At 41.0% G+C, this 25,964-nt stretch overlaps 1 protein-coding gene across 1 annotated transcript; it reads right to left on the bottom strand.

The window, feature by feature from the left end:
• Positions 1 to 473: 473 nt before the first annotated feature.
• tmem200a (transmembrane protein 200A) lies at positions 474 to 18,200 on the bottom strand. The gene is made up of 5 exons (XM_085431530.1): positions 17,609 to 18,200; positions 6,251 to 6,388; positions 5,808 to 6,025; positions 5,567 to 5,730; positions 474 to 4,967 (listed from the first exon to the last, which is right to left on the bottom strand). The coding sequence occupies exons 2-5, from the start codon at positions 6,379 to 6,381 to the stop codon at positions 3,843 to 3,845; spliced, it is 1,638 nt and encodes a 545-aa protein (XP_085287656.1). The 5' UTR covers positions 6,382 to 6,388; positions 17,609 to 18,200; the 3' UTR covers positions 474 to 3,842.
• Positions 18,201 to 25,964: the final 7,764 nt, after the last annotated feature.

Here is a 25,964-nt window from a genome sequence, read left to right as displayed (position 1 = left end):
ATCCTTCTGCTTTTGAATTCCATTGTAAATGCACATTTGCGTGTGCTCATGTGTCTGCGTGCTTTGCTTGATGCATTTTAGAAAAAATATGTTTGCATGCTCTGATGTAAATAGTCCTTGGTCCTTGCGAGGGTGTTGCGCAAGTTTGTGTGTGTTATCCCACAGAGCCACAGACTGATAATTGGTGATGACTCATCCAGACCTTTGTTTGTTATTTTGCATGCAGCGAAGGAGAAGGAGTGAGTGAAAGAGGCAGAGAATGGAAATTAGAGGTATATTTGGACAGCTTAAGTGAGGGGGGGGGGGGTCAGATGGTATGTTGGTGCACGGTGTGTGTGCACGTGTGTTTGTGTGCTGGCCTAAGCGACGTTTTTGCCTCCCACAATCCATGAAAAAGGCGACAGAAGAGCTATTATGTGTAAATCCATGCATAATTGGAATTGCTTTAAACACATCCAATAGGACAAAACAGATATCAGTAAAAATACAGTTTATTTAGTGAAGCTAAAATTCGACATTGACCCATAGACTGTGGGGGACCATTAAAGCTCTCTGAAAAGATTTCTGCACTTTTAAAAGGGGTTCCTCTTTAACACTCATACAGTATGTGGCACTGAGTGGGAGGGTACATCATGTTAGATCTCAAAATAAGGTGTGTTACTCATTACACACATTACAAGTTTCCTAAAGAGATTTACACAAGTGTTCAGAAGGATCAGAGGTCACTAACAAACCAAAACCATTGAACAATATGAATGCAAATTCATGTAAACTCAATTAGATATCCAAGAACAGGAATTCCTCAAAACAAACCATCATAAAAATGTGATCAAATAAAAGGAAACAACACTTGAATGATACAGATCTCTGGTTTTATAAAGACAGCACAAGATAAATAAATGTGGGTTCAATTGTTCTAATACCGAGAACTATTTTTTATACAGGTTCAAACATTTATTCAATAATAAATCAGATACAGAAAGAGTCAAATTGTCTCTGTTATCCTAATTAGAGATTTTTAGATATAGACAAACATTAACTTATTTTTGATTGTTGATCAGAAATAACTAATGGTTGTTATAAGTATACCTTCTGTTTTGACTGAAAAAAATACTGTGGCTGATGCACCAGATGAACCATGGTTTTCTCATACACTCAGTTTTATGATAGTACACAGAAAGATAACTGTATGACTGAATATCCTGAATGATATCCATTACATTAATTTTGTAAAAATAACCTTGAAATGCCTGTAGCAGAGCCATAGACTGAGGTTTTTATTTCTAGTTTAGAGATGGACTGTAATACTGCAGGACATCATGACTTCTTTGTTGTATTTCCCTGGCTACTATCTTTATTTGATTTATATCTCTGTTGCAGAGCCCACTGGCATTGTAGTAACTTCCTTCGTCTTATGGGACCCTTTGTGCAACAGGTAATTTATATGTAAAAAACCTTATGTAGCAGTGCTGGTTATATTGTCTCAGTGATGGTAAAACTTCAGAAATGATTTCTGAATATGATATTAAGCAGACTGATGTGATGTATTTTATTAGAATAAACCTTTATTATCCCATGGATGAGAAATTTGGGTGTTAAACAGCTCTTATAGCAAGGGGAATATAAAATATATAAAAAAATTATTAATCCCTTGAGGAGGACTTTTTTGTAATTAATAAGTGGTCATGAGCAATTCTCATTTCTTTGGACATTGGCTGCTTTTTATTTTTTAGTCCAGTCCTTGTACCTGACCATTACTTCTTGGTTGTAAGTTAAGCTGCTTAACACTGACATATGAATAATTTAAGCATAAAAAAGGCACCTAACTCAAGGGAGTAGTCAGTGTTGTTTCCATACATAACAAACAACTTAGCAAAGAACCAATTTCACATTGTATCGCTAGCACCCTGTCACAAAAACGCATCATTTGTTCCCATTCCTTTAGTCTATGAGGAATGTCAAAGATATCACAGTTTGACAGGCATAAAATAGTATTTGTGCAGAAATATTAATAGTATTAGCTAGAAACTCGGCATATCTCAGCATGGTGTGCAGTATATCCTTAAAGGATTCTTGGAAACTGGACAAGAGGAAGACAAATCAATGGTAACAGGTCTTATGGAGTAGTTAAGACATATGTAAAATGTGCTGCTTCAAATTGTCATCAGCATGCAGAACAGTGAACGTCTACAGCCATCTGTACACAATTGAGGGTCTGTTTTGGTTTGGGGCTGCATTTCTGCCAGTGGAGTTGGGATCTCGTCAACACTGATTGATTTAAGAATTCAGAAAAGTATGATCCGATTTAGATCCACCATGCAATGCCTTCGGGAAAGCATCTGATTGGCAACAGCTTAAGTTTTCAGCATGACAATGACCCCAAACACACTGCCAATGCAGTGCTCTTAAAGCATATATGGATGGAAAAATACACAGTGAAACACTATCAGTCATGGATTGGCCTCCCCAGAGCCCGGACATCAACATTATTGAAACAGAGCGGGATCATCTTGACAAAGAGCACAATGAAAGGCAGCCAACATCCAAAGAAGATCTTTGAATATCCCTAAAGGAGCCTGGAGAACTATTCCTGAACACAATTTAAAGATATAATAACAAAACATGCCTAAAAGAGTTCAGGCTGTGTGATGAATAATGGTGCTCATACCAAATATAGACTTTCAAGCTCATTAATGCAAATGAGCTTTTTTCATTTATCCAACCTTTTTCATCTTACATATCCCAACAGTCCTGAGGAGTATACTACACAGGATGTTCAACCCAGTCAGGCTTTCTTTGCCTTAGCTGTCCTAACAAAACAAAATAAGTTTTGTGTTCAGCATAAGTAACCATGGTGATTTAGCACAAGTAACCATGGTGATTTATCCAGGTAAAAGTCATGACACAGAATACTCTGACTTTTATCTTAACATCGCTTGCTAACCCATTAATCTCACATTGTAGTTCACCCCTCTGGACTGAAAAAACTCTTCCTTGGTTAAACCCTTCATGTTCAAATTTCTCAATGATTAGTCCAGGACTATTAGATGACTATATTAATCATTTATCCAGTATTTTCACAGACAATTGACCAATTTCCCCTATTTATTTATATGGCTAGCAATCTTACTTTTATGTTAAGGTAACAATTCAAATTCTTTCAGCCTACTTTTGTATTGATATTTCATTGGATTAATCAATACTGAAAGATGAGAATTTAGTAGCATCAGCAAAATAATTGACAACATTTATGAATTTAGCTAGCTACTGTACAGTATTTCAGCTTGTTATCCATCCTGTTTAGCTCATAACATCATTTCTTTGTGCATGCTGTTGGCTAATAGTTCCAACTATTACTACTCGCTACTACTCACTTAGCGAGTTATCCACTTTCAATCACTTTTAACCATTTTATCTTTTGTAAACATTTCTACTTATTCGAAGTTTTCCCTTCACTGCCTAAAGTTCCTCAGGTCCACTAATTCTTTTATTTAATGGTAACAGCTGAGCTAGTCTTTTCATATACTCCTTGGCTAACCTACCGCAGATGTGCCCTGGATTAGGAATCACTGTCGTAGATCAACTAATGTCACCCTAATGCAGTAGACCCATTGTGTCTGACTGACAATAGACCTGAACTCTTTCACAGTGCAAGTTGTTCCATTACTCTACAACCTGCTGCTCATAAAAACAGGCTTTCTTGAAACTGCTTGAGTTTCCTCTCTGCACAGTGTAGCCATTAAACTTGTCAGTTTCCTCCAGCACAAGCTGTACATTCATACTGTGTGGAGGGCAATTTACAGAACAGGACAGAACTGTCATCAACCTCTAGTTCAGTGCGATCAGAACCGAGTCTCAGAGCTGCCTCTCTTCAGTGTGCTGCTATTAAACTCATCATGCTCAAAGCTCAGGTTATTATGCGACCTGGATATCATTAGCAGCTTCTCGCGCTTACTATAGTCGCGCCTCTCTGCCACAGACTGTGACACCTCCAAGAGCCGATCTCCTTGTTCTTCTCTGTCCTCCAGCCGCTTGTAGCCTTTGGTGCTGCCCCGACTGCCGCTGTTACTACGGCTGCTGTTGCTGCGGTCAAGTCGGGGCCAGCTGGGGTGCTTCCGCTGCTCTGGGTTTACGCTAAGCATACTCGGTCTGCGCTCCAAGTCCAGAGATTTGGAATGGCTGTTGAGCATGTGCAGAGAGGAGTTGGAGCCAAAGTCACTCTTTGCTGCTCCCGGGGAAAGCCAGCAGCCTGAGGTAGAGGAGGGAGCAGGGGAGAGGGAGGACGAGGATAAGGAGGAGCAGCGGGATGAGGAGGAGGCGGAGTTACTCCTGTGTAGGCCCGGTGGTTTGGAGGCCTTGGCAACGGATGCCACGGGAACCACCAGAGACTCCACAGAGGTCAGAGGCTGCGACCTCTCTCCTTCTCTTCTCTCTCCTCCTCTGTCCTCTTCAGTTATTGCCTCCATCTCCGGCTCATCAATAACACAGTTGTTGAGTTTTATAACAGGGAGTGTAAATGCAGAGATAGAGGAGGAGACAATAGAGCGTGCATGGTGTCCTCCCCTCTCTCCATCTCCATCCGCTGACCACTGGTGACGCATGGAATCCGAATGAACCAGCCCGACCCCGGGGCCACAAAATGGGCGATCCTTATAGAGGGGTGCCAATAGCCCTGCAAAGTTACAATCCATCTTAGCCTGTTCTCTACGTCTGTGATACTCCTCATCCCCTAACAACACCTCCTCCTCTTCTGTAGAACCTCTCCCTCCTCCGGCAATGCTTCCAGCACGAGAGAAAGCTAGGAGAGAGTTGCTGGCTAACCGTGCGGCAGTATCGCAGCCGAAGACTCGAAGATCTCCGACTTCTCTCACACAGGTGCTGTTCCGGTGTTGGTGTTGCTTTTGCTCTTTCTGCCTGAGGCGGTGGATATCGATGACTGTGGAGTACATGTCTCTCATATGGATGATCTACAGCAAATGAAAATCGTATTAGCAGAAGTAGAAGCAGCAGCATTTATTTTAGATTACCTGAAAATATTTGAAGCGTTTCATTAAAACACATTATCTCCCTGTAGTTTTAAATTTGTGCACGTTGCCACCGTGTGGCCTTGGGGGACATGTTTCTCACAAGGATTACCAGTAAAGGGAAGGGAGAAGGAGAGGGATAATTGAATCAAAGGAGAGAAGAAGAGAGCATGGAAACAGAGTGAATTTAATCAGAGGGAAAATTGCAGAGCTAAAGGTGGAAGGAGACTGGGAGAAGTCTGATCTGCATGTTATGGAGATGATGAATATGGATGACTAGAGTGTACATGCCCTTTATTTTGTAGAGAGTGGAGGAGGGACAGAAACAAGAATCAGTGACAGGGAAGAAATATTAACTACAAGTTCTGGCTTTTAAATTTAGAAACATTTGATGGAAATATTGCTAAAGAACCTACTTTTGAAGCAGATTATGCAAAAACTAAAGTTGCATTACCCACAAAAACCTTCCAACTTCTTTGTTTCCCATACAGTGTTTGAGTATTTCGACTGTGCGCATCCTGAAGCGATGATTTCAGCCTTACCTTGGTTTCCCTGTCTCTGTTTTCGTGAAGTATTGCATTAGCACAGATGAAAATAAAAATCCCAATGCCCATGGTGAAGGGCCCAAGCATCTTCATCCTCTCAGAGTGAAGATGCTGTTCTAGGAATCGCATCAGAGCGCTCTCGGTCTCCTTGGAAGGCGTACCTAAAACCACAAAACAGCGAGATGAGCCATGAGAGGAACAAACTTTTGCCAGCAGGTTTCTAGTCACCCTTCTTCACCTTGCCCATCGTGGCTCGCATTGGCTGCATCCTTTTCTGTCTTGACTCCAGTTCCTCCTCCAGCGAGTATGGCTTTACTGTGAGGCCAGTAACCTAGCGTCGCCATGCCAATCCCTATGGCCAAGATGATTAGTCCCAGAAGGAGGAAAAACCCAGATGCAGAGTAGAGACGGAGTCTACCTCGCACCACTACGACATCGGTGCGCCTCTTCCTCTTCCTAAATGAAAAAGGATGGCAAGAAAACACAAACGGATTTTTGGAGGTAACAGTTTAACAGCAATGGGTAACAAATACAGCAAATTTTCAGAGACTGCAGAAGCAATTTCACCAACACACATTAGCTTTTGTGACAATATCCTCTTTCCTGCTGCAGAGGCAGCAATTTAAAAGGCTAATTTATAGTTCTGTCTACTGTGTTAAAATGAATGCACATGACAATCACCTAGGAGCGGCCTCGGGGGCGGCGTGTCCCAGGCCCGGCGATGTCGGTGGTACGGGCCGATGCTGAGAGCGAGCAGAGTCCTGGCGCTTTAGCTTGGCCAAGCCTGTTAGCACACCTGCCGCTGCAGTCATTCTTCACCTGCAGACACAAATTAGGAGTTAATGACTTTTAAATTCTACTGCCTAATCAGCATCCACATTACTGGTTTACAGTTTGTTGCTAAGAGATTGTTAGGGCCTTGGTGCATACAATTACAAGATGCTGCTGCTAAAAAAAGATGTATTTGGCATAGGTATGCACAGTATAGTCACAGTGAGGAAAAAACACAACTGTATCAAAACACAGATGCACATGTGTTTCAGCATAGTCACAGTCTCCCAGGTAGTCCTAATATATGATGTGTAAGACACGTAATAGTCAGTAGCACACCGTCTCCCACAGTTGTGCAGATCACAGCTCTGTTTGTGTGATTTAAAGCTGATGTGTCACCTCATGCACTTTTTCAAAGCTGTTTTATTTATTTTTTTGCTAACGGGGAAAGTGTGTCATGACGAAAGCGTGTTTTAGCATCTTTCCAAGTCCCAGAAATACTCTTTAGAGCCTAGCAGTGATACAGATGTAAGCACACCAAGCAGCACAACAGCCTGCTCTGCTCATGTTTTGTTCGGCTGCCTGTTGTCAGTCTTCAGGACGATCATGGGGACAAGTGTGCAAGTGTGCATGCACATGAAGCTGTACATTCAGGCCTGCAGGATGCTTGCAGGATGTAAAGGAAACAAACCCCAAAAGCATACTTGGCTTGTGATTTGAGTCTTGGGTAGTGTGTTTCATTCTGATTCACATCCTGTATTTATTACTTTTGCATGTTTATTGTTTTTTTCTCCTGTCGTTATTTGCATTTTTTTTAAAAGCTGTTATAGATTTTAATAAAATACATCGCCTCAATTCTGTCATAACATTCGAATGAATCATGGTCTCTGGGCTCACCAGCTGCTCATACATCTATTATTGTTATTAAAGGAAGGGGGCTTAAACAAACACAGGTTTATTTTGAAAGCACTCATTTGGGTCTAAATGACTGTTAATCTGACCTCACATGAACATTAGCATTGTCCTGTTGCGCATGAAGAGGATTACATTGACTGAATTTGTTGCTGAGTGACCTTGGTACTGAATTTAAATGCAAATTTCAGATGAAAATGTGAAAACAGCTCAGCAGTTCAGAGCGAGCCCTGTAAAAATTAGCAGCGAACAACCGCTGGTTTTCTCCTGCTAATTTTATTTGTGATGTTTATAGGGTTTTCTATCAGACTACAGCCCCCAAAGGTAATCAGTAGGTCAATCACCCAGTTTATGTGAAGTGTGATCAAAGTTCTGAGTATCATCCTGCCCTCTCAAGCGCCTCCAGACTGCTTTCAGGAACTCACATCCTCAAACTTGCACAGAGAAAAAAAAAGCATCAACTTGTCTTTCAAACTGACCCATGCTTAGTATGGAGGCCCACTGCTGCTGCTCATAATTAAGTCTCCCTGCAAGACCCAACGTTTTCACTAGGGGTGCAACAATACTCGTATCGATATCGAACCGTTCGATACAGTGCTTTCGGTTCGGTACGCATGTGTATCAAACAATACAAAATTTTGTGTTGAGTGTTCAGTGGATCTGCGTTCGACTACTCCGCCTAGGCTGCTCTGTCGAGCGCAGATCCACTGAGCGCAGCGCAAGCTAGCAAGACAGAAGCTAAGCTCGTTGCAACATGGCAAATTGAACCTCCCCCCCCCCCTCATTCAGATGTGGCCTTTGGAACTATCTTGGTTTTCATGTGAAGCATGACCCTGATGGTAAGCGCATCATGGACAAAAGTAAAACAGTATGTCGGATTTGCCACGCAATGCTCAATTGGTGGGAACTAGTGCGTTAGCGCAGTTAGCTTGTTAACGTGTTGACGCCGTCCAGCCCTACGCACGGGGCGATCCGCGGTAACTTGTTAACGGAAATTTGCCGCGTTATGGGGTTAATGTCATTTTAACGAGATTAACGCTGACAGCACTAGTGGGAACACAATGAATATGACTGCACATTTACGCCGACATCATCGTAGTGCAAAGACAAAAACAACAAGCACACATGCTACAAACTTTACCCGAGTCATTTAGACAGCCGTTAGCACATGATTCTCCTTATGGGGACCTGATATGTTTAATATGCTGCTGAGAATATACCCCAGAAGAAGCGTATAGTGTAGCTTTTATTTTGGAAAGAGCCCTTTCTCTGTAATAAACTCTCTTTTCCAAAGATGAGTGATTTCTCGATCAGATAGATTTATTATTTTGTTGTTTACATTAAATTTAAAAACTGTACTTTTGAGTTAAAATATATATTTATAATTTTAATAAATGACAAATTAAAAAGGCATGAACATTTTTTTGTATTGAAAAAATATTGAACCGTGACACCAAAGTATCGAACCGAGCCGTGAATTTTGTGTATCGTTGCACCCCTAGTTTTCACCACTTTTTACTTGAAGAGGACAGATAGTCCACGCCTGAAGGAAGCACATAAGGTCAAGAGCAGGATCAGGAGCATACTCGCCTTTCCCACAAGGTTGTGCGATGTGAATTTGTGAAGCTATTAATGCAGAGCTCCGCTGTAACATCCTGATGTTTGAAGAACAACATCCAGAACCTGTGTTACTGTTCATGCCATAATGTGTCGGCACTTAAAACAGAAAGAAAAAAAGAACCTGCTTTTTGCTTCTTTGGCCACACAGGTTTGACTCCTCGCTTCTCCACGACAACGTAACAAAGTTGTACTCCAATTGAGTGATCTAAAACTAGCAGCTGTGCTGGAAGTATGCGACGGTCCATGAGAAGATAATCCCAAACAGGGCTTTTTAAAAATAATACATTTGACTTGTATGTGCTGTTAACCCACCTGAGCACAAAAACAGCCATACAATGATGAATTTTGGCAGCAACTGGACATTCCAATATTTCACAAGTTCATTGTCTCCAATATTGAATAAGACTGTAGGTTTTTTTTGAACAGTTTCTACACAGTTTTTCAGTTAACAATTCATGGAAAAAATAAACAAAAATGGTTAAATCTATTTTTCTTGTTTTGTTTTGTTGTCTTTGAACCTTAGCTGGGTTCTCACATGCTGCATCACATACTTATTTTTCCTGACTCTTATGTACTCCGTTTACATCGCTGAGTCCTCACTTTGGGTTTTGGACCTTCCCCCAGTTAGCTGCATTTTGGTTTTCTCTTTTTCTGGAACCTTTAAACAGGAGAAACAACAGCTGTGATACTGATGAATGATGATCTTAACGTTGTGCAACACAATCATTTAAAGCTACGGTAGATTATCTTATGGTGTAGAGGTTAACACATTTGATTGGCAGGCATATGGCTCTTTGTTCAATTCCAGCTAGACACACACAAATCCCCTTAAGGGATGGTTCAGGAAGCTAGCTGCTGTGGTGACCCTTTGCAGCAAGGGAGCAGTCAAAAGTAGCTTTAGTAATATAAACTTTCATTTCACAAACAAGCTTACCAGCAAATAACTTGAGGCCAAATGTCTAGTGTAAACGTATAAAGCACTGAGTAGATTGTACTAATAACGGTGCACTTGAAACACTTCTACCCCCAAAGGCAGGGAGTATGCAATCAGTTCCATTTGCCTGTTTGTCAGCAGTCTAGTGTCCACAGTTTTCAAGATATAATTTTCCAATTTTGTGTGACGATAGACCAATAACAGCTCCAGCTGACGTCACCGTATTATAATAAGACAAATGTCATGAAATGTCAGTTTTAGCATGGCCCTCTCTCTCTGCTTTCTGAGTGCTATCAGACATGCTCGCTTATGTATTTATTAATTCATGATCACAGGCATATTCAGAAGAATATAAAGAATACTTTAATGACCCATTGCCTGACTTAGAACAAATGTGATGTCATTCTTTCTGTATTACTTACTTTTATGTACCATAGGCACATGTTCTGTGTAGTCATGTGTTACAAAGTTATTTGGTTCCCAGGTTTGGGCATGTGCACATGTCTGTATATATAAAGGATCACACAGATTTAGCATGGGAATGATAATACACCAATGACCTTCCCTTTTCTTTTTTTTGCTTCCACGTGTCCATCCTGTCTTCCTTTTTCTTCCAAGAAGGCACAATCTGTAAATCTCCCCCTCTCGCTTCCATTCTCACCCGCTGTCTGTGTGCTAATCCATTCTGGTTGTGACCCTGAATAATGTTTGCTTTCTCCTACTTTCATTCTTTCTCCACCCCAGCTTACTTTCTCATCTTATCGCTCTCTTTGTTTGTCTCTCTCTTCCCTCCCACCCTCTGTCCTCGTCGATCTATTTTTAATCTGTATCTAATTTTAATTGAATTTTATTCGGTCACTTTCCTGTTTCGCTCTATCCCTCCCTCCCTCCTTTCCTTCCTTCCTTTCTTTTCTTCTGCATATCTGAAAGCAATGAAGTCAGATTTAATATTCAAAATCAGACAAAGCTTTTAGTATTCAAAGTAACTGTGAATCACACACAAGATCAGACGTTCTCTCCTCCTACCCTCTTTTCTCCTTCTCACATTTTAATGTATTTTTCATGTCAATCATCTTATTGGTTGAAAAAAAAACTGCTGTAAGAGAGCGCTCTCCACCACAGATGGTGAATCACACAAGGACAAACACAACCAGCCACTTTTCTCAGGTTTTCTGTGCTCCCCCTCACTCTGCCTCTCTCCCACCCTGATTCTCTCCCCTTCGCTCCTCGGTGTGCGTCAAACAGGAACCCACACAAATGTTTCAAGAGCAACGGGAGAGATTTCCTCGGTTTACCGAACCAGGAGGAAAAAGGATGGACGGCGGTGGCAAAGAAGAAGGGTAGCGAGAGTTGGAGTTAGGAGTAGAAAGTAGAGGATAGATGACAAAAGGAATGCAAGAACAGAAAAAGAATGAGGATGGAGTATATTTATTTACATCAGTTCATGTAAGGTGCAACACTGAGTCATGCTTTCACCACAGAGGGACAAAAAAGGGAACAACTGTTCTGGGACAAAGTGGGGGTGATGAGTGATCGAAAGAGCATTAAAAAAAAAAGCCTGACGAAAACAAGAGGAGGGTAAAAATGCTTTTCCTGACAGCCGTGAAAAGACCGCAAAAGAAAACAAGCTGAGTGCATCCATAGTTTTAACAAGACTGGAGTAAAAAAAAAACAAAACAACATCAACAAAAAAAAACAAGTGGAGCAGAAAAGAAGAAGTGCTGTCACACAGATAACACCAGCAGCCTAATGAGAATGCACTCAGGCTCTGACACATAAAGGCTTTCCATGTGCAGTGACCAAAAGAGATGAAAGTTAGCATTCAGTAATCGAGCTCGCCACATGCATTCAGTTCATGTCCTCCTTCTTCTTCTATTTTAAAGACTTACTGTGATCTTGTTGCTTAAACAGTGATGAAACACACAAAACTTGTGCAAAAACCTGCTGCTTCTTTTCCAGTCCGCTCCCTTGCTGGGCAGTTCTCTAAATCGGTCTAAAATTAATAATAAATCAGGCCTCGTGTGATCACCTTAGTAATTGCTAAATTGCTGCAGCAGGTTTATCTTTGCGTGCTTTCGGTAAGGCACGAAAACATATTAAAGCAATTTGCCCCACCCTTTCAGGAAGCGAACTCATTCTCTGTGAAGTTATTTAAGCATTTGGAGATGTTTTAAATAGATGCATCACATCTCTCAGGGCAGAGAGTTCCCTCGGCACATTGTAACACCTCCTTTTTTTGTAGCGTGATAATGTCGATAACAGCTAATCTATAGGTGACGCCACGTGATATATTGTCCCTATAGCAACTATATGCTGCTGCTAGGTGACACGTTTCCATAGCAACTGGGATGACAGGTGCATCATTAGCATGCGTACTATCAACACAGGGGCATTCCCCATGCATTATTTTAAGCCAGTTTTGACTTGTTGACCTTTAAGTTGTTTCCACCTCTACCTCTGCGTGAAAGAGGTTTGATTAAGAGGGGGAGGGAAGGAAAGGATGCTGGAGACTTTTAAATCTGAAAGGGACACACCGGAGACCTATATTTCTTTTTTTTTTTCACAGCTACCTTCAGGGTTTCAGTTACATCTTGTTTATGCGATTTGTACTAAGGCTCTACAACCCAGCTTTCTCTAAATCCTCACATTAGAGAGGAAATGATGCAGCGTGGAAGAGGAACGAGAACATGACAGGTGGGATAGAAGGAGAAACTGAGAAGCTGAAGGGAGAGTAAAGATGTGAGACTGGAAGGAGACACAGCCAGAGGAAGGAGACAGGGAGTAAGCGACTACAGGAGACACTTTGATCTACATTTAACAAACTCCAGAGACTTTTTATTTTTTGTACTCTGAGCATGCTGAGGAAAGTTTGTTTCAAATGACTCACTGCAGTGAAGTGTGCGCTGACATGTCATGGAGAAAGAACTTGAATATGGACACAGATGGAGTACGAAGGAAAGAGGCAAGGAGAGATGTAATGAGAGAGGAATGAGCAGGAGGATAAAAATGGAGCTTGCTAGGGAGGGAAAATCTGGCATCCAATGTTGCATGTCTCCTGTTACAATTATAGTTGGTCATTTGTTTTTGTTTATGCCGTAAAGTTCTCTGCTGAGGTTAACTGAGGCCATGAAAATGCAGAGACAGACAAAGCCCCCCCCCGCTGCTGAAGTTAAGGTCATCTGCCATAATCGCATGGAGCTGAGAGTCTAACATGGAAACAACACACCAGCACGACTTAATAGCGTGGTTTTATTTTAATTCAGTGAATATAATTATGACTTTTTAATAGTTTTGCTAGTATTCAGAATATTAAAATGTAGTTCACTTAATGCTCTCGAGCCAGTCGTGATGGAAATTAACTTGCAGGAGTTAAGAACAAAAAAAGTGAACAAAATCAGATCTTTGTGTTCTGTCCTTTTAGCTTAAAAAGCTTAAACAATTATACCATCAAGCTTTTTTTGTGTTTTTTTTTATTTATTCCCATGTCAAAATAAAGCACTTCAGATTCATTGTACACCTACGCTAATGGTGACAATAATGTAATTCATGAAAGAGTGAAAAAGACTGACTTAATTTGATAAGAATGAATTTACTGCTTGCCAATTTATTTGCTTCTCTCGTAGCTCTGCCCATTCAAGTTAGATCCTCCTCTGCTCTCGAGCAGAGTCAATAGGCTGTTATCATAAACTGTATATAACACAGATATCAGCCGATTAGCGCTAAGCAACAGTTTAATAAAACACAATAAGGATCACTCACTAAATAGAAGCCAAAACGTCTTGGACTGGATGAAGATGGGTATAAACTTAGCAAAAAAGTAAGGAAATGTTGCATTTGGTTGATGTAACAATGCTGTAACAATGTTTCTTGGCGATAAATCTTATACAAACAGTATAAAATGCATGAGCAGAGTTGAGTATAGGGGTTGCACCCATTAAATATGTGCCAAATTTTCTGTGCCAAAGCCAAACAGATTGTTCTGCTATTAACTCTTGTTTGGTGCCATTTATTTGATTGGATGATTTAAGTCTGAAGAAACACGACATATTAGCAGTTTACACAATTTATTAATTTAACAAACAGGTGCCTCGGGAGGTGGAAGAACGATGCACAACTATAACAAATTTTCCACTTGAGGTTGGCTCCACAGACTCTCAATGTCCAAAATTATAGATCTACAAAGCACATTTACAGCCGGGTGCAAAATATGAATTCCCTCCTCATAACTCATAACAACTCTGACTGAGGGGAAGTTTTGTTTTTGTCACCTGGATAATTGACATAGGTTCATGGCTGCCTTGACTGATAGGTGTCCCGGCACGGGCTCTGGAGCCAGTTAGTTTCTGCTAGGCTTCGTCCACTACTGCCAGTCATTAAACTGCACCTCTTCAGTGTATGTGTGTGTGCGCGTGCATGCTCTTTAAGCCTGTTGGAGCATTTTTAATGGATTGTCTGTCAAAACATTATGGCTTGCTGTGCAGTACAGACCATCCCAGAAATTTGCACGCATCACTTGGTGAGTGGAATTTTGCACTAAATAGTTGATATGTGTGTGTCTGTGTGTTGCACTCTTATATTTTCTGAATGGTGTTTACTTATCAAGCTGCCTAGTATAAATGTCACCTTCACATTCATATAAGATAATATTTGGCTCCAAAAACACATTGGCAGTCAAAACACTGACTGACTGTAATTGTAAGAGCTTGCATTGTGTCTGAAGGCCGCCAAATGGCGATAGATGTGGTTGCAAAAAAGATTTCTGGTTCTATTTAAGTGGGAGAATGTCTTATGTTTATTTTGAATAAAAAATGCATCCAGTTTGTAAATCTTGATGATACCATGTTTCAAAAAAACTGAATTATCTGTGCTATACCTACAATGGCTACGGAATTGGCAATCACAAGTCATATTGGCTAAATAAGCGTGTGGCTTCACAGTCAGACCTGCCCCCTTCATCACATCCTATTGTTTGCAACCACGATAGCAACAAAACCAAAACACTCATGTCGAGGTTTCAAAATGTGGCTTCAGAAACTCATGTTGAGGGTGATGTCACAGTCACTACATCCACCTTTTATGCTAGCTATGGTAGGAGCACATAGTAGTATTTTATAGAACACTGTACAAGTGTAATATGGACTAGCTAGTGTGATCTCTTACAGATGACTTCTCTGCTTCTCCAGGCATTTAGTGACTGTGAAAGTGAAGACACATGGATTATGCATGCTGTGCCCTGCATACACAACGGGAACAAATCTCTTTCATGCAGCCAGATGTTTCAGTAATCCACTTTGTTCACTCCTGACATGTTCTCTAGTTGCCTTTCCAGAAAGTTCAGAGGTCACACTCAGCTCCAGAAACACACCCCACATCTGCTCGATCAGCTGCAGATCTAAAAAAAATTGTGCTGGTGCACGTCCTACAAAATATTTGTTTTTGTCTGCTGCTTTTCACCTACCTTGAAAAGCTCATGCTGTCCAACTCAGAACCCGCTACATGGCACTTTGGCCAATTAGTAGGTGTAAGTAACAAGAGCAGTGACAACGACATGAACCCTGACAAGATCAGCATTATGTGAGAAAAGGAAAAAAACTGGCGACATGATCATTTTTTTAACCACTTCAGCGTCACATACTCTGCTTGTTGTAACATTTCTACAACGATTGGATATAGTGCAGAAAAATACAGCACGAGTTGTAGATGAGAATACGTTATGCAGTAATTGGCAACTCTTACACTTCTCATCAATATGAATATAACATTGTACTGCTGAAAATTTAAAGTGAACAAGCCTGGTTGGGAGTCACCAAGCTCCTAAAGGTAGTAAAAATTAAATGATGTAAGTTTCCTAGCCTAACAAGTACAACAGAGCACACTGGAGTGAGATCTGTGTGGGTTAAGTCAGTCTGTGCACGCAGAGGTCTAATCAGCCAGAGGTGACTTTGTGCAGACCCTGTTGAATCGTATTAACCTTATCGCATCTGGCGCTGCTGCTTTCCAATGTAAAGGACCGCTGTGATTTATGTCTGTTTCCTTGGCGCTCTTAAGGGAACAGATAAGACTATCAGAAGTAAAAGAAGAAGAGAAAAAAAGAGGAAAACAGATAGAAACGAGTGTTTGTGTAGTGCCACACTCCTACAGACTCATGGTCAGGGGGTGAGTCATCTGTCTGGAGAATATGTCCCTTTATGTTTTCCCGCTGACCTTTTGGCAGTGCATTTTCTGAAGCGAGTGCTGGAGTGTCAAATCATCCACCCCCTTCACCATCTTGTTTTTTCCCCTCGTTATTTTGATGATACATACTCCTTTTATTTTTTAAACTCTTTTTTTGCACATATCCTTCATGCTGACTCAGTGTCATTGCCTCCTGTGATAAATTCTCTACTTAATTGAATTAAGTTTTGCATTGAATCATCAGATGCTTATGCCAGGCGTAAGAGCGTGCATGTTTGTGTGTTTATGAACTGGAGTGAGCCCCCTGTTGATTCCATTAAAATGACTCATTCTGTCTTCCTCACAGCTCTGAGTGTCAGTCAGTCACCCACACTCATCCTGGGACGCGAGCTGGCCCCAGCAGCCCTGCAGCAGTGGTGGACAAACTGGACTGAAACATGAAATAATTCATTTGTGATGTTGCTTTCCTTAATTTGATTACTAACATTTTTTTCCAACCCCAAACCAGAATTTGTTCTTCTCCACACACACAAAAAGATCTTATTATTTCATCAAGGAGGTCTTTGGAGTGAAAAAACTGAAGGAACTGCTGACCTACCAAAGGGGGTATTTAAACAGGATTATCCGGTTAGCACGATATCTGTGACGGAGGATTAACCAACACATCACTCGACTTCCTAATTATTCCCAAATTAAACCCAGATCCAGTTCTCTGCAAAGTGTTTGGCAGCTAAATTTGTCTTATTATGAGCCATTTGGCTGAGTGAGTTACCCTAGTTCTTCAAACGGCCCTCAAGGTGAGGCTGACTCTTAATTCAAAATCATTTCATTCACGCTGCACGATAAAACCAGTGACGGTGCACCTCCTGTTAAAGTGCTCCACATTCTTCTTCTTTTGAATCTTTAGAAATGTGCCCATGAAAAGGCAATCATCACATTTCTCTATGTTCACCTCAAAGTCGAGTTTAACGTGCGTATAGATGAGACGACTCTGTAAAATCATAACTAGAAGCCAGTCGTGGTCTGTATTCCACCTACTCAAGTGTGATGTGGAAACAAGAAGCCTCTGGTGCACATGCACTGTGCAGCACTGAGCTAGTTTATTGCATAAATGTTTGTAAAGACATTAAAAGTCATATATTACTGTTACATCTTTGTGTGCTCCTAATATTGCTTGAAGGTTTCTGACAATAGGCTCACTAAAATTGTTTGACCTTTAATGATCTTTAATCCATCTTTGGAGGCTTACATGCATGCCATCACGTTTTCTTGGCTACCAGTTGGCCAATGATAATCAAGAGACAGCAGGCTGGCCTAAACAAAGGATCATCTCAGCCTTGGCACAGTAAAATGATCAGAGGATTCCCTCCAAGATAAAACAGCAAATAAACAAACCACACAAAGATTAGCACAGCTCATAAAAATGATAATAGTAAGATGACACGTATCCCCACTCATCAGTCTTTCAGGTGGCTTGTGGCTGATGTTAAACCTTTTTATTCTTCAAATATTAACACTGAGCGTTGTAAAATATGCATGTAAATAAAAGGGAGACTGTAAAACTGTCAGCTTAAATCTGCTTGAATACGTCTCCCCTTGAAGAGTTTAAACCACAACTAAGCTCTTACCTTTTTACAAAAGCCGAGTTTTCACCGTCAGTGTGCCATTAGGCATGCGGAGGGATTAGGCTATAACCTAGGGACAGTAAAAAGCCATCTTCCACTTTGAAGGCTACTTCCAGTGAGATGCCATGCTGGAGAAAATGAAGATGACAGGAGACGGTTCCACTCCCAAGCGGCAGTACTATTTGCTGACATCCAAGCTCCTTATTAACGGAGACGACGATGGTCGTTAGGCTTCTGTGGTTCGCCAAGTGAGACTGAAATATTACAAAGTGCCAGTTCTGATGACTTTATCCTGCGCGAGGCACGTTTTACGCCACATGGAGAGTACGCGCGCTCGAGACAAGGAGGGTGGCGAGGCACGCTAATTACGACTGAAGGAAAATCCTTTCTGCCTATTTAAAGTCCTAAACGAAGTGGTTGTAATTCCCCAGCGGAGAACTCTGTTTTATTTGTGAGAAAAGACAGCAAAGGAAGCTGATATGATACCCGTCCTTCGACTGGCTCGCTGTAATGCGTAAAACTCCCGGTATCCTTGTTTTCGAAAAAAAAGAACTTCAATTTGCGTAAAGAGGGAGAAGGAAAATATTTTTTTTTTTTTAAAACAACCAAAAAAACGTCTTAGAAGCAAGGAGTTTCGTGTAAAGAAAATTGGTGAAAAGTGTAGAGCGCGTTTTATTCCGCTGACTTGCAGAGAGAAGGGGCAGCTCCAACCATTTCTTCTAAAAGCGCTATAGGCTTGTGAGAATGTGTGAGCGAGTGAGAGAGGAAGAGGAGGGAGAGGGAGAGGTAGATGGGGGTGAATGTGTTGTACGCGCGCTGTAGCACTTTTATATGCATGTGTGCGCTTCGGGCGTGTGCGTGTTTACGAAAGGAAAGCAGGCAGGCTTCCACGCGGGGCACTTTCTTGCATGTGTAGGGCGCAGAAGACAAGAAGCGAGACTGATTTCTGAGGGGAAACATATGGACATGTCATTGCTTTCTAAGCAAAGACAAACATGGATCCGCTTGCAGTAGTTTTACAGATCTTTGTGGGCGCAGTAAGCAGCAGGAGTCTAAAAACTGGGTAACCATAAAAGGCCGAGGAAGAGTAAGCATGCTTTTATGTCTAACTGCGGCACTGGCACGTTTAATTCTCCGGGTTTTCATGTAAATAGACATCAGATGTTCAGATGCAGCTCTCGGCGCTGTGTCTTTGTAAACTTCTCAGCTTTTCTTTCTACACACACACACACACGGAGCGAGAGAGAGAGAGCGAGCGAGCAGCAAAAACGTTACAGATGTTGGCATGTGTGTCATTTCCTGTGTTTACAAGCTGGAAGAGTTTCAGGGAAGTATAGCAGCTGGGTGGAGCTGAAGAAGAGAATTTAAGGCATTTGGGCAGATATCTAACAATAAACAGTAGGTGTGTGTCTGTGTGTGAGAGAAAATGTAAGAAATACAGAGAGCCCATTATTTGTTCAGATGGCTCAGATTAAGTTGGTGAGAAATGAAACCTCAAGAGCAGCTGAACATACACATGCAGAGGAGGCGATAGTCTTTGTATGTAGGCATCATTTTTTACCCTGAATGTGACCCTTACATACCATCTTTACCCCAATCCATCTCATGCCAATAACAAGTGTAAATGACTAATTATTATGTAATTATTATGTAATTAATGATTGATCAATATTATTTACTCCCTCTTGATCGCAAAATTTTTGTATTATTTTATGAGCTACTGATTGGTGGGTTTGTTCTTATACCCAGAGCCTTGAATACTGCTGAATAGTCAAAGCTGGTAGTATCCCAGGTACTCACACCGTGTCTTTAGTGCCAGTTGTAAGAACAGCATTGCTCCAAGCTCATCTCTTCTTAACCCAAAACACAATCCTTTCCTAATCCCAACTTTCACAAAATAGTTTGGCGGTTAAACTAAGAGCCATCAAAGCAAAAGTAAACAATAAAAAGTGGAGCAAAACAGGACACAAACTGCTGTCTAAGAGTTCACAGTATTTAAGCCACCAACAGTTTACACAAGAAAAGTGCTACATCAGTACCTGACATGTCTACTGTGCTTAAAAGTTTTACATTTTTAAAGTCTTTTTATACTTCTATATTTTGCTTCTAAGGAGCAGAATTGCTTGTAGTCTTGAGCAATAGCTCTCCAGGCTTTCTGAAAATGTACCGACCATTGTTGTTTTTTTAAAAAACATTTTTATATTTATCTTTAGGCATTAAAAAAAGAATGCCAATGATAACTCAGTTTGACAGACAAAGAGTATTTTTTGAACCTACAAAGGAATTTTCAATGCACTATTAGCCAGAAATGTGTGCAATTAATCTTCAGAACATTTGAAGAAATTGCACAACTGAAGGAGAAATTACAAAGGAACTGGGCATTGCATCAGTAGCTACAAGTGTTATGGATCCAAATTTAAAATTTGTGGTACAAATGATAGTTGGTATGTATGGAGGAGGTCAGGGTAGAAGTTCAACACTAAGTGTTCAACACTGGAGGCTCTGTCATGGTTTGGGGATCTTTTTTAAATTGGTGGAATTATGACTGCAGAAAAGTACCATCAGGTTTTGATCCACCATGCAATACCATCTGGAAAACATCTTCATTTTTCACGACTACAGGGATCATGGTCACACTGCTAATGTAGTGAAAAGCATACCTGATAGAAAAACCCACAATCCGGTTGTTCAGTGATGACGCGACGAATCCTACTTCCGGGTCTAAAGTAGTCTGCGTTTAATATGGCTTTTGTGTTGTTAACATGTTTAATGTTATGTATTTTCTTCTATTTGATCTCAAAAAGCTCCTAAAACAGTCAGTGATCACTGTTGACCTCCCTCGGCTTTATTTACCGCTAATCATTTATTTAAGCTCAGTTTTTAAAACCTTAGGGTGTAACTACAGCCCAGCCCATGCAGCAGTATATGAATGACTAACCTCGTATTGTGGATGGATTATCTCAGTTGTTCTCCTGGCTGAAGTTTGGTCCTTTTACAGCATCCTGCCATGCGATTACATTTGTTCCTGACCACCGAGAACACTCACGGTAACTTTTATCGAGTGGAAAAAAAAGTTAGCTTGTTTATATTATGCTAACGTAGCTGTGTCGCTAGCGGTCACGCAGCACATCATTATATACCAGCTAGCCCAACTTCAGTAACCCTACAAACGTTACTGCTGTTTAGTTTTCTGTCTTCATTTATGCTGGAAGTGATAACAGAGCTGTACGTTTTAATTTGTTTCCAAAACCCCGCAGTCAGGACATGCTATATTGTATTTAGATAGAAGCTAGCGAGCTAACTCCCTGCTAACTTCTAACTCCGTTAAATGTCATAAATTCCGTTTTCATGGATGCCTGGATGTTAAACTCAATTGTTACACCTGGTAGAGCAGAACGCTGATCATTTTATTAAAGATGAAAGACTTTAGACAGTTTTTCAACTCTCAGTAATGCCACAGTGATCGTTTGATATATGGACCTGCAGCGGAGTTTAGACCCAGACACGGCTAGTGACGTCAGACTGAACAACCGGATAGAAGATAATCGGTCATGGATTGGCTTCCCCGGAGCCTGGACCTCATTATTATTGAAGCAGTGTGGGACAGACAATGAAACAAAAGGGAGTCAACATCCAAATAAGGGCTCTGAAGTTCCTTCAGGAAGCCTGGAGAACTATTTCTGGAGGCTACTTAAAGAAATGACAAGTAATCTGCGTAAGAGAGTTCAGGCTGTGTTGAAGAATAAAGGTTATCATACCAAATACTGACTTTGAAGCTTATTAGAATATAAATCTTTTTTTCTTTATATATTATATTTTAGTGTGTTTTTACCTATTTCAGTAATTTGCTCCATCTATTTCACATTTCACAGTAACATCCCGACAGTCTTTGTAAACTGTTTGTTAACCAGTCAGTAAACATTATTGTTTAGTTGCTTATTAGCCGTAAAAAGTTTAAACAGGGCCCAGTTAACCATAAATTCACTAATTATGAACGACAGCTCATAGCATTTTCTTGAGCCACATGCACATACACCCTCCCAGTGACAGACGTGGCCTATTTAAATCCTCAAACACGCAGCTTTGCAGCTTTTTCTGATTTTTTGTGGAAACATCTGGATCCTATAACATACCAAAAACTCTCATCTGGAAATACAAACCGATACATGCTCCAGGCGATATCCACAGTTATCCATGAAGGTGGTCAGTCAGTTGCTCTGTTTACATTTCATAACGGACTGAAAGGAAAACATACTGTAGAGGGGCGGGCGAGAACCAGAATAAGATGTGGGGAGAGCGTGGGAGTTAGAGGGGAAAAACAAAGCCTTACATTGTTTACCGGTACACTTCTTGTTTACAAGCCCTCTTGAGATTATGTGATTTACAAAATGTGTTGACTTTTTGGTGTTACACTTATTGTAAGCAGCTGTGGACGAGAGTCTGCAGCTAAATAATTAATGGGAAAATGTAATTGAGAGGAGATTTGGAAAAAGGGGGTGGAGAGAAAATGTTGATGAAGGAGAGGTAGAGGGAAGAAGAGAAAGAAAGACAGCAGAGAATTTTTCAAATTCCTTTCACTGTTTATCATTTCAAATGAGGATATTTGCAAGGATGAAATAAAGACTGACAGACAGCGAGGGAGCTGGAAGCCAGAGGACAGTATTCACAGATCATTTCACATGCCATGATTGGAGGATTGGCTAAAGGAGAAAGAAACAAGCTGACGAATGATTTAAAGCAGCCACTAATGATTTTTTCCCCATTATTGACTGATCATTTGTTCATGCTTTCCTCTCTTTCCTCCTGCTGCGTGTTTATCTTAAACAAATTAAGATGCAAACCACGTCTGTGTGTCGTTATGTGCTATTCAGACACTCAGCATGGATAGTACAGCCTCTCAGCTCCCACATAGAGCATATTGACATGTAGGTCAATGAGCCCAAGTGAGCTCATGAGTATCCCTCCCTATTGGTCTGTTTTGAAATGATTTTCAGAGACCTTAAAAACAGAGCGGGACAAAAAGCTGAGACGCAGCATGTTCATCTCTGCTCCTCGGTGGATGCAGCACAGATTGTTTAAGCTCACTCGTGTGGTGTAAACAGTCCCTTTGGTTGCAGGAGCACGCTGCTGAACTGAGTCATCGCTCCCATTTTTCACACTCGTATCATATCAGGTCTGGAGCTGCTGTTTCATTTGTTATGACTGGATCGCAAGCAAAGGCGACCAGCTTTACGGTTTGTTACATTTTGTAAGAGAACATCCTGTTGTTTGCCTTTTGAGGTTTTAGTTTTAGTGCCGGCTTAATAATTCATAATGCCTTGAAATGCATCTAAAATGCCGTTGGGCTTCAAAGGTTTTACTGTGCTTATGTCACCACTGATAGCCTGAGCTGAGTTGGGTTGAAACACAGATTCATTGTCACATGTTTTAATTTGTTATATATTTCCCTGACCTGTGAGCTTGGTAGGCTGGCGACTTGTCCAGGGTGGACCTGGCCTTTCACCCTATGGCAGCTGGGATAGCTTCTATCCCTTCCTAACAGCCCTGAGCTGGATAAGCAGTTAAGAAAATGGATGAATGAATTGCTATTGAGGCTTTCTGAAAGTCAAAGACAAGTTTTAACTCATGCCAATGATGCTTTTGTCTCTCACACAGTGCAACAAGTGATACACTGTCAAAATGAATAGATCAACTTGATAGATATTCTCATTGACTTCTCAGCTGAGGGTTAGATTAAGATGACTGACAGCTACCTCAATTCTTCTCCAAGGCATAGAAATAACTGATAAAAGTAATAATGTCTCTATAATTAAGACTTCAGCAGTAGATCCTTTCATTTGTGTAAGTCAAAAGGTGATGCCTGCTTGATTGCATTAAGTCCCCTCTTTATTGTGCTCGCCAAGTTATATGTGAACAATTTTTGTGTGAAAAAGGTCATATAAAAGAAAAGCAAAGGGTAAACGTAAAGAATAAGAAATGCTTCGTCACTCATCCAACTGACTTCTTCAGTCTCAGCTGACTGCAGGTTTGCCCAACCTTTAAACAGTACATTTGCATAATGACAGAAACCAGCTCCATTGCAGAGAGAAACGTGCAATTTCACCCAATGTGGCCAGTTTGTATATGGAAGATGTGGAAAACAGGGCTCTGTTATCATATCTTGGAAGACCACTGAGCCTTTGGTTGAGGTTTGTAGATAACTCGGTGGACAAACACATCACGTTCATCGGGGAGGATATTAAAAATGACAGGCTAGCCTTCTTAGACTGTGAGATTTCCATCAGTAATCTGGAACATTTAAAAGTTGATGTGTAGCGTAAAACAGCACATACGGATCAGTATTTAAGGTTTGACTCTCATTATCCACTTGGAGCACAAACTGAGAGCGAACACCATCCACACAGATACAGCGACCAGGGAAGCAGAAAAACATATCAAGAAGGCCCTGAGTAAATGTGATTATCCCAGCTGGGCATTTATTAACGTTGGGAAGGCACCTAAAGAAAGCCCCAGGCAATTCAGGAGAGAAGAAGGACAACTGCTGCCTGAGCGAAAACCTTTAGTGATCCCTTATATGTCAGGAGTATTGGAACAGCTGAGATGCATATTCTTTGTAGAACAGAGCCTCTGTGGCTTTTAAACCCCCCAAAATTGGTCTACCCTGAGGATCCAGTTCTCCGACGCAAACAGAGTAATAAGGTGTACGCTGCTAAGTGCCAGGAGGACTCCCGTGATTTATACATCAAGGAAACCAAGCAACCTCCGGCGAAGCAAATGGCACAACGGAGAAGAACTAACTTGTCAGGTCAAGACTTGGCAGTCTATTTATACCTACAGGCCAGTGGCTACTCTTTCAATCACGAGGATGTACAGATCCTGCACAGGGAGGAATGCTGGTTTAAGCAGAGAGTCAAGGAGGCATATCTGTGTGAAAATGGAACAACCATGTCTGAACCAAGAGGAGGGCACATGAGGAGACGTCTAAATCATTCCCCAACTCTCTGTGAGCAGTACCCGTGGCCATTGGTCATTACATTTTGGTTATTAAGGATCATGAAACTGACCTCATTATTAGTGAATGGTGCTGGTTTCAGTGATCAAGCAGATGCACTGTTTATGAAGTTGGAGAAAAGAGACTGATGAGTGACAAAACTTGTTCTACTGAAAGTGTTACATCCAGGTGAATAGAATCAACTTTCTGTGACAGTAAAACAACATCCACATGAATACCAGGTTCATGTTTGCTTACTATTTATCTTCAACATAACCTGTAACCATTTCTTCTCTATGTAAAGACTTCACAGAGACATATGATTTAGAGGGAGAAGTCACTCACCAGATCAGCCACCTTCTTCAGATGCTTTACAGTGCTGTTCTGATGTTCACATAAACATTATAAGGATTTTGAGCAGTTAACCAGGTTCAGGATAGGCACTGTGATTGGTCTGTGGCAAACCAAAACATACTCTCCAGTCTGTGATGTATTGTGTGTTGTGACAGCTTTCTGCTACAGCCAGCATTCAGACTGTCAGCAGCTTGTGCTACACTGCATCTTCTGTGAAATATCAGCACGCAGGCCAGCCTTCTCTTCCCAAAGGCATCCATTAGCCTTGGACACTAATGACCTTGATGACTGTTCACCAGTCTTTCCTTAGATCACCTTTTATAGGTACTAAATATCACTTCACACTCCGCAAGACAAGTTTTGAAGATGCTCCAACCCAGTGGTTAAGCCATCACAATGTGGCCCCTGTTGAATCGATCGTATTGTTATGCTTGAGCATTTTTTCCTGCTTTCAACACATCAGTTTCGAGAACTGACTGTTCTCTTGCTGTGTTATATATCCCCACCACTTGACAGGTGCCACTGATGCAAGATAATCAATGTCATTTAATCACTGCGTCAGTGGTTTTAATGCTGTTGCTAACTGGTGAAAGCAACATGTAAATAATGTGTTAACTGGTAAGCTTTAGCTTTGTTGGCAGGTAGATTGTTATCTCCCTCCTCATTCTAAACATTCTAAACAAAGCTGGCTTCATATTTAGCATGCGTGCCATTTGTCATTCACTGAAATGTTCTGCCAGGAAGCAAAATGGTGTGTTTTTGCAAAATGACAGATTGTTCTTTTAATCCCAGCTGCTTTTACTTTTAGCCCTCATTACAGCAGTTACAAACATACAATCATCCAAACACCTTAACTTCAAGGTAAAATACAGTCACACATTCAGTTCCCATCCTGCTGATTTCTGAATGTTTAGCAGAGAAGCACAGACGAGTGTGAGAAGTTTCCTGAGAGCTTCAGAGTAATAAAATGTACCAGCACACAAACCGCTTGCAGAGGGACAGCTAGTTATGACG

Source organism: Copadichromis virginalis, linkage group LG15 (genome assembly GCF_057382275.1).
Source record: "Copadichromis virginalis isolate Kocher_CV1m ecotype Utaka linkage group LG15, C_Virginalis_male_GT1.1, whole genome shotgun sequence".
NCBI classification, from domain to species: domain Eukaryota; kingdom Metazoa; phylum Chordata; class Actinopteri; order Cichliformes; family Cichlidae; genus Copadichromis; species Copadichromis virginalis.
The sequence above is the reverse complement of the archived record's forward strand: the minus strand, read 5'-3'. Positions and strand labels throughout refer to the sequence as shown.